Source organism: Limanda limanda, chromosome 6 (assembly GCF_963576545.1).
Source record: "Limanda limanda chromosome 6, fLimLim1.1, whole genome shotgun sequence".
Classification (NCBI taxonomy): domain Eukaryota; kingdom Metazoa; phylum Chordata; class Actinopteri; order Pleuronectiformes; family Pleuronectidae; genus Limanda; species Limanda limanda.
This window is the reverse complement of record NC_083641.1, coordinates 20,020,804-20,036,336: the sequence shown is the minus strand read 5'-3', so window position 1 is coordinate 20,036,336 and position 15,533 is coordinate 20,020,804. Positions and strand designations below refer to the sequence as shown.

General features: G+C 41.1%; 3 protein-coding genes across 3 annotated transcripts; all 3 read right to left on the bottom strand.

Moving 5' to 3' along the window:
* Positions 1–147: 147 nt before the first annotated feature.
* Positions 148–3,749, bottom strand: LOC133003610 (extracellular calcium-sensing receptor-like). Its single transcript, XM_061073397.1, has 6 exons — positions 3,589–3,749; positions 3,213–3,501; positions 2,229–3,035; positions 1,909–2,136; positions 1,401–1,524; positions 148–1,043 (listed from the first exon to the last, which is right to left on the bottom strand). The coding sequence occupies exons 1-6, from the start codon at positions 3,723–3,725 to the stop codon at positions 148–150; spliced, it is 2,481 nt and encodes an 826-aa protein (XP_060929380.1). The 5' UTR covers positions 3,726–3,749.
* A 2,154-nt stretch (positions 3,750–5,903) lies between these two features.
* On the bottom strand, positions 5,904–9,757 carry LOC133003590 (extracellular calcium-sensing receptor-like). Its single transcript, XM_061073377.1, has 6 exons — positions 9,567–9,757; positions 9,190–9,478; positions 8,206–9,012; positions 7,886–8,113; positions 7,380–7,503; positions 5,904–6,799 (listed from the first exon to the last, which is right to left on the bottom strand). The coding sequence occupies exons 1-6, from the start codon at positions 9,755–9,757 to the stop codon at positions 5,904–5,906; spliced, it is 2,535 nt and encodes an 844-aa protein (XP_060929360.1).
* Positions 9,758–10,947: 1,190 nt separating this feature from the next.
* On the bottom strand, positions 10,948–14,758 carry LOC133003601 (extracellular calcium-sensing receptor-like). The gene is made up of 6 exons (XM_061073388.1): positions 14,598–14,758; positions 14,222–14,510; positions 13,247–14,053; positions 12,927–13,154; positions 12,415–12,538; positions 10,948–11,843 (listed from the first exon to the last, which is right to left on the bottom strand). The coding sequence occupies exons 1-6, from the start codon at positions 14,732–14,734 to the stop codon at positions 10,948–10,950; spliced, it is 2,481 nt and encodes an 826-aa protein (XP_060929371.1). The 5' UTR covers positions 14,735–14,758.
* Positions 14,759–15,533: the final 775 nt, after the last annotated feature.

The following is a 15,533-nucleotide window of genomic DNA, read 5'->3' as shown; positions in this document are numbered from 1 at the left end:
AGCAGTGAATTTTTTCTTTAGTTTTACCTATTCAGGCATTAAATGGTGATGGCCATTCATTGAAACTGTTGTATTTAATAATATTTGTAAAACCACTTATTAGATCGTTATTGTTTTACTATTCTAACCCATTCACAGTGATCTTGACTAGTTTTTCCCCATCATGTGTTTTTTAGTGTTCCTCTCTGGTTTCAGTATTAAAATGTAACATTTTGGAGCATATATACAGAAAAGCAAACCAAAGCTGGAGGCCAGAATAGCAAAGATCTCCACAGCCACAGTGAACTTCCCAGGAGAGCTGACATAAGCTGGGATGAAAGTGATCCAGACTGCACAGAATATCAACATGCTGAAAGTGATGAATTTAGCCTCATTGAAATTATCGGGCAGCTTTCGAGCCAGAAAAGCAAGGATAAGGCACAGCACAGCAAGGAGTCCTATGTAGCCCAGCACAGCCCAGAAGCCTATAGTTGAACCCAGGTCACACTCCAGAATGATCCTTTCAGTGGCGTGGGCGGTGTTTTTGGAGGGGAATGGCGGGGCAAGCGTTAACCACAGTACACAAATCAGGACCTGCAGTGACGTACAGCTGAGAACGCTGGTTCTCTGAAGCGGGGCCGAACACTGGAGAACATTGTTAGCAGGCCTTGTGGCCTTAAAGGCCACAACAACTGCTATGGTTTTAGCCAAGATACATGACATGCACAGGGCGAAGGTGATGCCGAAAGCTGTGTGTCGCAGCGTGCAGGACCATTCAGAGGGCCGGCCGAGGAAGGTCAGAGAGCACAGGAAGCACAGAGTCAGGGAGAAGAGCAGCAGGAAGCTCAGCTCAGCGTTACTGGCCTTGACAAGAGGTGTGTGACGAAACCGAAAGAAAACCCCCGACACCACTAGAGTTAAACTTGCTCCGAATAATGACAAGGCGGTGAGGAGGACCCCCATGGTTTCTCCATAAGACAGGAACTCGATCACCTTTGGAACACACTGGGTGCGGTCCTCATTAGACCAGAACTCCAGCGGACACCGTGAACACTCCGCAGAATCTGAATGAAAAACATGAAACGATTTAATGATCTGAGCTGCAAGTTGGAATAGCACTCATATATAGTGTAGTAAGGGCAAGTCCCAGAGTTTTTTATTTGCAATTGAGGGTGGAAACACAAAATTTGATGTGAAAACTGTGAAGAAAGGTGGTTAAATGTGACAAGATCAAAAAAATACATTTTATCCATTTATTATTCTTTAATCGTTAAACACATTTTATTTAATTTAAAAAAATCCAAGACGTATCATGAACTAAAATTATGATAAAAATGTTGTTTTAAAAGATACCAATAATTATTGCAGAAATAGCCATGTCTATGACACATTGACTGATTATTAGGAAAGTGTTCACTCACTGTTGGAGTTGCTGATTTCTCCAGCAGCACAGGCGATGCAGGAGAAACAGCAGATGGGTTTACCTTTAATCACAGCCTGTCGGAAACCTGGCAGACAACTCTCACTGCAAACAGACCGAGGCCTCTGCAACAACAACACAACACCAACAGTCACAGTTTGTATTTAGCTTAGGTCATTTATCATAGGGAATGATCTTTAAATGTTATTTGTCAACCTCAAATTTGAGATTTAGACCTTGATCTTATACATGAATCATAAGTGAAACTTGACATTGTCCAATGTTGATTTTGAATATTTATTTAGAGTTTTAAGATGAATAAGGATCCAGATAGTGTCAGTCTGATAAAATCTACAGCAAAAGACATGACAATAAATTCAAATTTTTTTTTTCATTTCAATCTGAATGCTGTCATCTTAAGTTTAGACCCTGTCACATCTGTCTCTGCATCTTCCACAAATCACAAACTCAATCTGCTCCGTAATGATCACTTTAGACTTTTCATGTACCTTGAGAGATTCAGCCACCCATGTGATGTTTAATCCATTCATGGTGAACTGTTCTCCATTTTGTAGTGATGCATCGTAGCTCCCCACAGCCACAAACACAGTATCTCCCGCCTGGTTTCTCTGCCAGTTCACCAGCTCGTATGTTGCAGCGGGATCTCCATTCCCATCAAAATACACTCTTTCTCCAGACTGAAGAGTGAAGTTCACATGTTGGAGATGTTTTACAACCTACATGTAGAGAAGAGAGATGATTAGGTTTAAGAATAGGGAATCGTATATTATTTATATCATTGGCCTGAGTCATGAAGGCAACCTTATACCTGTTTTGGGTCTATATTATCTTTCCATGTGCACGTCTGGTTCACTGCTTCACCATCGAGTCCACAATTTAACATGTTATGCAAAGCATGAGCCACAGCATACACGGCCTTATAGACGTTGTTAGATATCCTCAGCTCTGATACATCTGTGAAAGGATTGTCTACGTCCTGTAATGTCTCATAGCCAGAGCACTGGGTCTGACCATGCAGACTGGATTGGACACTGCAGCCGAAGGTTGCTTCCCAGAATTCTCTCAGAAGATTATTCCGAGGGTCCTGACGTGGGTGAACCTTCAGAAGAAACTCTCTCAGGCCTGTGATCTTTGTCTTTTTAATGGTGAAGCCCAGAGACCCTGTCAGGATGGCAGAGGACCTCTCATTGGCCAAATGACCTGCTGTGATCCAGGATTCACTGCCCACCCACTGCAGCCCAGTCATGTTCTGCTTCACAGCTTCCTCAAGCAAGATCCCCATCTCACTTCGGCCGATAAAAGCAACCAACACTCTTGCACTGCCGCCACGGATCATTCTGACCACCCTGGCAACCTGCTCACTGGGGTCCGTTCTCGAGATGACCTCAGAGTACTCAACACAAACCCCTTCTTCACTTGCAGCTGCGATAAACGTTGCCATGCCATTGTTACCATAGTCGTTGTCACTTCTAACTGCCCCAACCCACGTCCAGCCAAGGTGCTTCACCAGTTGGGCCAGGGCTCTGCTCTGGAAGTAATCACTGGGGATGGTGCGGAAAAAGGAGGGGAACTCCTTTCTGTTACTCAGACAAGCACATGTGGCAAAGTGGCTGATCTAATAGCAAAAAAAGAAGGGATGGATAAATACATGAATTCAAATTTAGTGATTATTAAATTTAAGACAAAAAAACTTCATCCCATATTTCGAAATGAGCAATTCAGCCTTTGTTGAAAGCACAGTTCACGGAAAAGAGTGTCTAAATAAAGCAAGATAAAATGTGCAAATATTTACCACTGGTATTTGGAAAATCCCTGAAATTTGTAGCATCACGATAGTCGAGGAGGACTCAGAGGCTCCGATGATGGCCTTAACAGACGACTGGCTGGAGCAGCTTTTTCCCAAAGTCCTCTCCTCTCCATTCATCAGACCCATCACTGCACGAGTTGATGGCAGCGTTGAACCACAGCTGTCAAATACCTTATAACCCACTGAGATGTTAGGCAGTAGAGAGCTGCTGTTGTTGATCTCCTCAATGGCAAAAATCATAGTTTGGGCAAAATGAAATTCTCTGAAGTTTATCCTAAAAAAACATAAAAGTAAGACATGTTTTCAGACGTTATTTGATTTTAACTTCTTAAGAAATGAGAAAGGAGATGTCAAATAGTACCTGGAACACTTGAGAGGCTGTGGAGCGTCTGTGAAGGAGAGTGGAGGATTTGAGATCTGACTGTGGATGGAGAAAGCCCCGCCGATAGTGAGATCTCCTGCCTTCGATAACAGAGGAAACTCCGGGCTTCCCAGCATCTCACAATCTTCCTCTGCTCCGAGGGCTCCCATTAAAATCAAACACAACAACATTGTATGGACGCAGTCACTCATCCAGTGGAGATAAGAGGCACCCAGGTGTGCACACACAAACCTGTAGCCTGTGATGACTTATTCTATCATCGAACAAAACATGTAGCTGCTGGGCAGAGCTTTATAATCATGCATAAATAAGCAACGTCCTCTTATCAAATGACAGTAAGATGACGTCAGACCACTTAAATGTTCTTCATTCAATCAAGAACATTATGTCATTATAACCATTAGCTGTACATCATATTGTGTAATGAGCTGTGATGAGGAGGGACATATACCATTTAATTATAATTACAGTTGTAAAGTGGGGATTTCAGAGTTGTGCTGCGAATAAACAGCACAACATTAAGTGGATGAAAAAGGTAAATAAATAAAAACTGTAGAAAAATGAGCTTGATAATGAGCAGGATGTGTAGAAATGCAAACATTTTTTTCTTTTACTTTTTAAAGATTCATTCAGCAGCTTCATCAATAATCATCCCAAAAAACTCTTTGTTTTGGAGCAGTTCATTTAAAAAACTTCACAGACAGATACCTTAACCATTTCTGTGAGGTAGAAATGTGTTCAGCTGATATTATGTGTTATAAAATTAAAAATAATTCTAATGAAACATATCAGGTGATTATTACTAGGCAGCAGTACCAGTGCAGGACAGACTGTGGATGTTGTGATGATAAGTGCACCGGGATGTTAAAGATATAAGGTGATGGCACTCCTGTTGCTTTATTGCAAATTATTGCCAAAATAAGATGCCTTGTCCTGAATGCACTTGTGCCACATGCTTTTGGCTTTGCACTTAGATAAGGGGTGTCCAAACTACGGCCCGCGGGCCAACTGCAGCCCACCATCCATTTTTAATTGGCCCGCATCAAAAAAATAAAGAAATAAAGAAAAAAAAATATAGAAGAAAAAAAATACTTAACATTTTTGAAACTAACAAATTAGTAGCACTTAAATGGCACTTACTTATAGCACTTTGTAGTTTTGCTTTATTTTTTAAGAAATTGTACTTTCTTGATTCTTGTTGTTCTGGGCTTGTACCCTCGGGATTGAATGCACTTATTGTAAGTCGCTTTGGATAAAAGCTTCAGCTAAATGAAATTTAATGTAATGGACTATGGCCCACTGTATTGCACTTCTCAGTTTAGACACTACGTGGCGCCCAACTCACCCCTGACCTGCCAGCAGTTCCTTAGAACTCCGCCACACCCCCCCGCCCTGAGAGACGCGATTGAGGTGAACTGACAACAGTCCGCTCCAGGGCAGGGGGTCGCGGCGGCGTGAGTGGCCCATATCTTCGTATTTTTTTCTGTATGTGGCCCTCGGGATAAAAAGTTTGGACACCCCTGACTTAGATCATCAGTATAGAGCAAAAAATGTAAGGAGTCATATGCTTTATTCAAATTTGTGCAGTTGTGTGAAGTTAATGTGCACGAAAAGGACAAGTGCGCAAACTTTAGTTGCGATAACAATAAAGAGACAGGATGTTATGGATTTATGCTATTCATATGAAATAAACAACATTAAATATTTAAATTCAAATGTATTTTATTGTATGTAGTGTTTCATATGTATGATTCAATAGATCATATATATAGATATATGTATATATCTATGTATATTAAATGTTTGACTGCCAGTCCACAATGATGAATTGACTGAAAAGTCTAAAGAAATCTATGCAAGATTTATGTTTCAATGAAGAGGCAATTTTTTAAATATGGTTGTAACGTGTTTATGATCATGTTTTTCCCATCAGATGTTTCTTTGTGTTCAATTCAGGTTTGAGAACAATAATAAAGCATTTAGGTGCAAATATACAGAAGAGAATCCCATAACTTGAGGCCAAAATAGCAAATATCTCCACAGCCACAGTGAACTTCCCAGGAGTGCTGATGTAAGCTGGAATCAATGTGATCCAGACTGCACAGAACATCTACATTTCACTTAGAAATGCAGTTTTAAACATGAAGTGCAGTGAATTTTTTCTTAACCGTTACCTTTTCAGGCATTAAATGATGATGGTCATTCATTGAAACTGTTGCATTTAATAATATTCGTAAAACCACTTATTGGATCGTTAATGTTCTACTATTCTAACCCATTCACAGTGATCTTGACTAGTTTTTCCCCATCATATGTTTTTTAGTGTTCCTCTCTGGTTTCAGTATTAAAATGTAACATTTTGGAGCATATATACAGAAAAGCAAACCAAAGCTGGAGGCCAGAATAGCAAAGATCTCCACAGCCACAGTGAACTTCCCAGGAGAGCTGACATAAGCTGGGATGAAAGTGACCCAGACTGCACAGAATATCAACATGCTGAAAGTGATGAACTTAGCCTCATTGAAATTATCAGGCAGCTTTCTAGCCAGAAAAGCAAGGATGAGGCACAGCACAGCCAGGAGTCCTATGTAGCCCAGCACAGCCCAGAAGCCTATAGTTGAACCCAGGTCACACTCCAGAATGATCCTTTCAGTGGCGTGGGCGGTGTTTTTGGAGGGGAATGGCGGGGCAAGCGTTAACCACAGTACACAAATCAGGACCTGCAGTGACGTACAGCTGAGAACGCTGGTTCTCTGAAGCGGGGCTGAACACTGGAGAACAGTGTTAGCAGGCCTTGTGGCCTTAAAGGCCAGCACCACTGCTATGGTTTTAGCCAAGATACATGACATGCTAAGGGCAAAGGTGATGCCGAAAGCTGTGTGTCGCAGCGTGCAGGACCATTCAGAGGGCCGGCCGAGGAAGGTCAGAGAGCACAGGAAGCACAGAGTCAGGGAGAAGAGCAGCAGGAAGCTCAGCTCAGCGTTACTGGCCTTGACAAGAGGTGTGTGACGAAACCGAAAGAAAACCCCCGACACCACTAGAGTTAAACTTGCTCCGAATAATGACAAGGCGGTGAGGAGGACCCCCATGGTTTCTCCATAAGACAGGAACTCGATCACCTTTGGAACACACTGGCTGCGGTCCTCATTAGACCAGAACTCCAGCAGACACCGTAAACACTCCGCAGAATCTGAATGAAAAACATTAAACGATTTAATTATGTGAGCTGCAAATTGGAATATCACTCATATATGGTGTAGTAAGGGCAAGTCCCAGAGTTTTTTATTTGCTATTGAGGGTAGGAACACAACATTTGATGTGAAAACTGTCAAGAAAGGTGGTTAATGTGACAAGATCAAAATTTCAAATTCTCTTCATTCATTATGCTTTAATCATTAAACACAATTTTAATTCTTTAAAAAAATCCAAAACATATCATAAACTCATATTATGAGGAAAATGTTGTTTTAAATGATACCGATAATAGAAAAAGTCATTTCTATGACATAATTTATACTGTCATCGGGCATAAGGAATTACTCATTTGATCATTATTTACAAAAAAACGGATTCACATGGTCAAATAAAATATGCATTTAATGACCAGAAAAAAATCCAGAAATAAATAAATAAAAGAGAAATGGAGATGAAATTCAAATCAATAAGTTTTCCTACATTTATATGGGGTCTGTTGGTAAAGCTGAACACACACATGTATATTCTCGTAAGAAATTACACATTGACCAATTATTAGGAAAGTGTTCACTCACTGTTGGAGTTGCTGATTTCTCCAGCAGCACAGGCGATGCAGGAGAAACAGCAGATGGGTTTACCTTTAATCACAGCCTGTCGGAAACCTGGCAGACAACTCTCACTGCAAACAGACCGAGGCCTCTGCAACAACAACACAAACCAACAGTCACAGTTTGAATTTAGCTTAGGTCATTTATCATAGGGAATGATCTTTAAATGTTATTCGTCAACCTCAAGTTTGAGAGTTAGACCTTGATCTTACATATAATCATAAGTGAAACTTGACAATGTCCAATGTTGATTTTGAACATTTATTTAGATTTTTAAGATGAATCAGGATCCAGATAGCGTAAGTCTGACAAAATCTACAGCAAAAGACGGGACAATAAAATCTATTTATTTTTTGCATTTCAATGTGAATGCTGTCACCTTAAGTTTAGACCCTGTCACATCTGTCTCTGCATCCTCCACAAAACACAAACTCAATCTGCTCCGTAATAATCACTTTAGACTTTTGATGTACCTTGAGGGATTCAGCTGCCCATGTAATGTTTAATCCATTCATGGTGAGCTGTTTTCGATTTGGTAGTGATGCATCGTAGCTCCCCACAGCCACAAACACAGTATCTCCCGCCTGGGTTCTCTGCCAGTTCACCAGCTCGTATGTTGCAGCGGGGTCTCCATTCCCATCAAAATACAATCTTTCTCCAGACTGAAGAGTGAAATTCACATGTTGGAGATTTTTTACAACCTACATGTAGAGAAGAGTGATGATTAGGTTTAAGAATAGGGAATCGTATATCATTTATATCATTGGCCTGAGTCATGAAAGCAACCTTATACCTGTTTTGGGTCTAAATTATCTTTCCAAGTGCACATCTGGTTCACCGCTTCACCACCGAGTCCACAATTTAACATGTTATGCAAAGCATGAGCCACAGCGTACACGGCCTTATAGACGTTGTTAGATATCCTCAGCTCTGACACATCTGTGAAAGGATTGTCTACGTCCTGTAATGTCTCAGAGCCAGAGCACTGGGTCTGAACCTGCAGACTGGGTTGGACACTGCAGCCGAAGGTTGCTTCCCAGAATTCTCTCAGAAGATTATTCAGAGGGTCCTGACGTGGGTGAACCTTTAGAAGAAACTCTCTCAGGCCTGTGATCTTTGTCTTTTTAATGGCGAAGCCCAGAGACCCTGTCAGGATGGCAGAGTACCTCTCATTGGCCAAATGACCTGCTGTGATCCAGGATTCACTGCCCACCCACTGCAGCCCGGTCATGTTCTGCTTCACAGCTTCCTCAAGCAAGATCCCCATCTCACTTTGGGAGAGAAAAGCAACCAACACTCTTGCACTGCCACCACGGATGATTTTGACCACCCTGGCAACCTGCTCACTGGGGTCCGTTCTCGAGATGACCTCAGAGTACTCAACACAAACCCCTTCTTCACTTGCAGCTGCGATAAACGTTGCCATGCCATTGTTACCATAGTCGGTGTCACTTCTAATGGCCCCAACCCACGTCCAGCCAAAGTGCTTCACCAGTTGGGCCAGGGCTCTGCTCTGGAAGTAATCACTGGGGATGGTGCGGAAAAAGGAGGGGAACTCCTTTCTGTTACTCAGACAAGCACATGTGGCAAAGTGGCTGATCTAATAGCAAAAAAGAAGGGATGCAAAAATACATGAATTCCATTTGAGTGATTATTTAAATTGAAAGACAAAAAGCCTTAATCCCATATTTAGAAATGAGCAAATCAACCTTAGTTGAAAGCACAGTTCACGGAAAGAGTGTCCAAATAAAGCAAGATAAAATGTGGAAATATTTACCACTGGTATTTGGAAAATCCCCAAAATTTGTAGCATCACGATAGTCGAGGAGGACTCAGAGGCTCCAATGATGGCCTGAACAGACGACTGGCTGGAGCAGCTTTTTCCCAAAGTCCTCTCCTCCCCATTCATCAGACCCATCACTGCACGAGTTGATGGCAGCGTTGAACCACAGCTGTCAAATACCTTATAACCAACTGATATATTAGGCAGTAGAGAGCTGCTGTTGTTGATCTCCTCAATGGCAAAGATCATAGTTTGGGCAAAATGAAATTCTCTGAAGTTTATCCTAAAAAAAACATAAAAGTAAGACGTGTTTTCAGACGTTATTTGATTTTAACTTCTTAAGAAATGAGAAAGGAGATGTCAAATAGTACCTGGAACACTTGAGAGGCTGTGGAGCGTCTGTGAAGGAGAGTGGAGGATTTGAGATCTGACTGTGGATGGAGAAAGCCCCGCCGATAGTGAGATCTCCTGCCTTCGATAACAGAGGAAACTCCCGGCTTCCCAGCATCTCACAATCTTCCTCTGCTCCGAGGGCTCCCATAAAAAGCAAACACAACAACATTGTATGGAAGCAGTCACTCATCCAGTGGAGATAAGAGGCACACAGGTGTGCACACACAAACCTGTAGCCTGTGATGACTTATTCTATCATCGACCAAAACGTGTAGCTGCTGGGCAGAGCTTTATAATTCTGCATAAATAAGCAAGGCCCTCTTATCAAATGACAGTGAGATGACGTCAGACCACTTTAATGTTCTTCATTCAACAAGAGCATTATGTCATAATTACCATTAGCTGTCAATTATATTGTGTAATGAGATGTGATGAGGAGGGACATATAGCATTTAAATATCATTATAGTTGTAAAGTGGGGCTTTCAGAGTTGTGCTGCAAATAAACAGCACAGCGTTAAGTGGATGAAAGAGGTAAATAAATAAAATACTGTAGAAAAATGAACTTGATAATGAGGAGCATGTGTAGAAATGCAAACATTTTTTTTCTTTACTTTTAGAAGATTAATTTAGCAGCTTCATCAATAATCAACCCAAAAACCTCTTTGTTTGGAGCAGTGGATTTAAAACACTTCACAGACAGATACCTAAACCGTTTCCGAGAGGTGGGAATGTGATTAGCTGATATTATGTGTGATTACATTAAAAATAATTCTAATGAATTTGATCAGGTGATTATTCCGAGGCTGCAGTACCAGTGCAGGAAGGACTGTGGGGGTTGTGATGATAAGTGCACCGGGATGTTAAAGATATAAGGTGATGGCACTCCTATTGCTTTATTGCATATTATTGCCAAAACAAGATGCATTAAGATTTGGACAAGTCTTAAATGCACTTGTGCCACATGCTTTTGGCTTTGCACTTAGATCATCACTATATAAGGAGTCATATGCTTTATTCAAATTTGTGCAGTTGTGTGACGTTAATGTGCACGAAAGGGACAAGTGTGCAAACTTTAGTTGAGATAACAACAATAAAGAGACAGGTTGTTATTAATTTATGTTATTCATATGAAATAAAACAACATTATATATTTAAATTCAAATGTATTTTATTGTCTGTAGTATTATATAGGTATGATATAATACATCATAACATCATATATATATATGTATATATATTAAATGTTTGACTGCCAGTCCACAATGATCAATTGAATGAAAAGTCTAAAGAAAGTTAAGTAACATTTATGTTTTAATGAAGAGGCAATTTTCAAAATATGGTTGTAAAATGTTTATGATCATGTTTTTCCCATCATATGTTTTTTAGTGTTCCTCTCTGGTTTCAGTATTAAAATGTAACATTTTGGAGCATATATACAGAAAAGCAAACCAAAGCTGGAGGCAAGAATAGCAAAGATCTCCACAGCCACAGTGAACTTCCCAGGAGAGCTGACATAAGCTGGGATGAAAGTGACCCAGACTGCACTGAATATCAACATGCTGAAAGTGATGAACTTAGCCTCATTGAAATTATCGGGCAGCTTTCGAGCCAGAAAAGCAAGGATGAGGCACAGCACAGCCAGAAGTCCTATGTAGCCCAGCACAGCCCAGAAGCCTATAGGTGAACCCAGGTCACACTCCAGAATGATCTTTTCAGTGGCGTGGGCGGTATTTTTGTAGGGGAATGGCGGGGCAAGCGTTAACCACAGTACACAAATCAAGACCTGCAGTGACGTACAGCTGAGAACGCTGGTTCTCTGAAGCGGGGCCGAACACTGGAGAACAGTGTTAGCAGGCCTTGTGGCCTTAAAGGCCAGCACCACTGCTATGGTTTTAGCCAAGATACAAGACATGCAGAGGGCGAAGGTGATGCCGAAAGCTGTGTGTCGCAGCTTGCAGGACCATTCAGAGGGCCGGCCGAGGAAGGTCAGAGAGCACAGGAAGCACAGAGTCAGGGAGAAGAGCAGCAGGAAGCTCAGCTCAGCATTACTGGCCTTGACAAGAGGTGTGTGACGAAACCGAAAGAAAACACCCGACACCACTAGAGTTAAACTTGCTCCAAATAATGACAAGGCGGTGAGGAGGACCCCCATGGTTTCTCCATAAGACAGGAACTCGATCACCTTTGGAACACACTGGCTGCGGTCCTCATTAGACCAGAACTCCAGCGGACACCGTGAACACTCCGCAGAATCTGAACGAAAAACATTAAACGATTTAATGATCTCAGCTGCAAGTTGGAATAGCACTCATATATAGTGTAGTAAGGGCAAGTCCCAGAGTTTTTTATTTGCTATTGAGGGTGGAAACACAACATTTGATGTGAAAACTGTCAAGAAATGTGGTTAAATGTGACAAGATCAAAATTTCAAATTCTATTCATTTATTATGCTTTAATCATTAAACACAATTTAATTTTTTTTTAAATCCAAAGCATATCATAAACTCGTATTATGAGGCAATGTTGTTTTAAATGATACCAATAATAGAAATAGCCATTTCTATGACATAATTTATTTTGTCATAAGGAATAACTCATTTGATCATTATTTACAAAAAAATGGATTCACATGGTCAAAGAAAATATGCATTTAATGACCAGAAAAAAATCAAGAAATAAATAATTAATAGAGAAATGGAGAAGAAATTCAAAACAATATGTTTTCCTAAATTTCTATGGGGTCTGTTGGTAAAGCTGAACACACACATGTATATTCACATAAGAAATTACACATTGACTGATTATTAGGAAAGTGTTCACTCACTGTTGGAGTTGCTGATTTCTCCAGCAGCACAGGCGATGCAGGAGAAACAGCAGATGGGTTTACCTTTAATCACAGCCTGTCGGAAACCTGGCAGACAACTCTCACTGCAAACAGACCGAGGCCTCTGCAACAACAACACAACACCAACAGTCACAGTTTGCATTTAGCTTAGGTCATTTATTATAGGGAATGATCTTTAAATGTTATTCGTCAACCTCAAGTTTGAGAGTTAGAACTTGATCTTACATATGATCATAAGTGAAATTTGACATTGTCCAATGTTGATTTTGAATATTTATTTAGATTTTTAAGATGAATCAGGATCCAGATAGCGTCAGTCTGATAAAATCTACAGCAAAAGACGGGACAATAAAATCTATTTATTTTTTGCATTTCAATGTGAATGCTGTCACCTTAAGTATAGACCCTGTCACATCTGTCTCTGCATCCTCCACAAAACAAATCACAAACATAATCTGCTCCGTATTGATCACTTTAGACTTTTGATATACCTTGAGGGATTCAGCTGCCCACGTAATGTTCAATCCATTCATGGTGAACTGTTCTCCATTTGGTAGTGATGCATCGTAGCTCCCCACAGCCACAAACACAGTATCTCCCGCCTGGTTTCTCTGCCAGTTCACCAGCTCGTATGTTGCAGCAGGGTCTCCATTCCCATCAAAATACACTCTTTCTCCAGACTGAAGAGTGAAGTTCACATGTTGAAGATGTTTGACAACCTACATGTAGAGAAGAGTGATGATTAGGTTTAAGAATAGGGAATCATATATTATTTATTTCATTGGCTTGTATCATGAAGGCAACCTTATACCTGTTTTGGGTCTAAATTATCTTTCCATGTGCTCGTCTGGTTCACCGCTTCACCATCGAGTCCACATTTTAACATGTTATGCAAAGCATGAGCCACAGCGTACACGGCCTTATAGACGTTGTTAGATATCCTCAGCTCTGACACATCTGTAAAAGCATTGTCTACGTCATGTAATGTCTCAGAGCCAGAGCACTGGGTCTGACCCTGCAGACTGGGTTGGACACTGCAGCTGAAGGTTGCTTCCCAGAATTCTCTCAGAAGACTATTCTGAGGGTCATGATGTGGGTGAACCTTCAGAAGAAACTCTCTCAGGCCTGTGATCTTTGTCTTTTTAATGGCGAAGCCCAGAGACCCTGTCAGGATGGCAGAGTACCTCTCATTGGCCAAATGACCTGATGTGATCCAGGATTCACTGCCCACCCACTGCAGCCCAGTCATGTTCTGCTTCACAGCTTCCTCAAGCAAGACGTTCATCTCACTTTGGGCGAGAAAAGCAACCAACACTCTTGCACTGCCGCCACGGATGATTCTGGCCACCCTGGCAACCTGCTCACTGGGGTCCGTTCTCGAGATGACCTCAGAGTACTCAACACAAACCCCTTCCTGACTTGCAGCTGCGATAAACGTTGCCATGCCATTGTTACCATAGTCGTTGTCACTTCTAATGGCCCCAACCCACGTCCAGCCAAGGTGCTTCACCAGTTGGGCCAGGGCTCTGCTCTGGAAGTAATCACTGGGGATGGTGCGGAAAAAGGAGGGGAACTCTTTTCTGTTACTCAGGCAAGCACATGTGGCAAAGTGGCTGATCTAATAGCAAAAAAGAAGGGATGCAAAAATACATGAATTCAAATTGAGTGATTATTTAAATTGAAAGACAAAAAGCCTTAATCACATATTTAGAAATGAGCAATTCAGCCTTTGTTGAAAGTACAGTTTACGGAAAGAGTGTCCAAGATTAAATGTACAAATATTTACCACTGGTATTTGGAAAATCCCCAAAATTTGTAGCATCACGATAGTCGAGGAGGACTCAGAGGCTCCGATGATGGCCTTAACAGACGACTGGGTGGAGCAGCTTTTTCCCAAAGTCCTCTCTTCCCCATTCATCAGACCCATCACTGCACGAGTTGATGGCAGCGTTGAACCGCAGCTGTCAAATACCTTATAACCCACTGAGATATTAGGCAGTAGAGAGCTGCTGTTGTTGATCTCCTCAATGGCAAAAATCATAGTTTGGGCAAAATGAAATTCTCTGAAGTTTATCCTAAAAAAACATAAAAGTAAGACATGTTTTCAGACAAAACGTGATTTTAACTTCTTAACAAATGAGAAAGGAGATGTTAAATAGTACCTGAAACACTTGAGAGGCTGTGGAGCGTCTGTGAAGGAGAGTGGAGGATTTGAGATCTGACTGTGGATGGAGAAAGCCCCGCCGATAGTGAGATCTCCTGCCTTCGATAACAGAGGACACTCCGGGCTCCCCAGCATCTCACAATCTTCCTCTGCTCCGAGGGCTCCCATTAAAAACAAACACAACAACATTGTATGGAAGCAGTCACTCATCCAGTGGAGATAAGAGGCACACAGGTGTGCACACACAAACCTGTAGCCTGTCATAACTTATTCTATCATCAAACAAACATGTAGCTGCTGGGCAGAGCTTTATAATCATGCATAAATAAGCAAGGTCCTCTTATCAAATGACAGTAAGATGACGTCAGACCTCTTTAATGTTCTTCATTCAACAAGACCATTATGTCATAATTACCGTTAGCTGTCAATTATATTGTGTAATGAGATGTGATGAGGAGGGACATATAGCATTTAAATATCATTATAGTTGTAAAGTGGGGCTTTCAGAGTTGTGCTGCAAATAAACAGCACAGCGTTACGTGGATGAAAAAGGTAAATAAATAAAAACTGTAGAAAAATGAACTTGATAATGAGAAGGATGTGTAGAAAATGCAATTTTTTTTTTTTTCTTTACTTATAGAAGATTAATTTAGCAGCTTCATCAATAATCAACCCAAAAACCTCTTTGTTTGGAGCAGTGGATTTAAAACACTTCACAGACAGATACCTAAACCGTTTCCGAGAGGTGGGAATGTGATCAGCTGATATTATGTGTGATTATATTAAAAATAATTCTAATGAATTTAATCAGGTGATTATTCCGAGGCTGCAGTACCAGTGCAGGAAGGACTGTGGATGTTGTGACGATAAGTGCACCGGGATGTTAAAGATATAAGGTGATGGCACCCCTGTTGCTTTATTGCATATTATTGCC

Bases quoted from the DNA above. Each gene is read 5' to 3' on its own strand.
- LOC133003610 (XM_061073397.1), bottom strand. From the start codon at position 3,725: ATGCTGGGAAGCCCGGAGTTTCCTCTGTTATCGAAGGCAGGAGATCTC. The intron at 3,502-3,588 runs GTACTATTTGAC...ATGTTTTTTTAG, and splicing joins CAGCCTCTCAAGTGTTCCAG to GATAAACTTCAGAGAATTTC. The intron at 1,525-1,908 runs GTACATGAAAAG...TTGTTGTTGCAG, and splicing joins GGGTGGCTGAATCTCTCAAG to AGGCCTCGGTCTGTTTGCAG.
- LOC133003590 (XM_061073377.1), bottom strand. From the start codon at position 9,757: ATGTTGTTGTGTTTGCTTTTTATGGGAGCCCTCGGAGCAGAGGAAGAT. The intron at 9,013-9,189 runs GTAAATATTTCC...TTTTGCTATTAG, and splicing joins GGATTTTCCAAATACCAGTG to ATCAGCCACTTTGCCACATG. The intron at 6,800-7,379 runs GTGAGTGAACAC...TTTTTCATTCAG, and splicing joins AGAAATCAGCAACTCCAACA to ATTCTGCGGAGTGTTTACGG.
- LOC133003601 (XM_061073388.1), bottom strand. From the start codon at position 14,734: ATGCTGGGGAGCCCGGAGTGTCCTCTGTTATCGAAGGCAGGAGATCTC. The intron at 13,155-13,246 runs GTATAAGGTTGC...CTCTACATGTAG, and splicing joins ATAATTTAGACCCAAAACAG to GTTGTCAAACATCTTCAACA. The intron at 11,844-12,414 runs GTGAGTGAACAC...TTTTTCGTTCAG, and splicing joins AGAAATCAGCAACTCCAACA to ATTCTGCGGAGTGTTCACGG.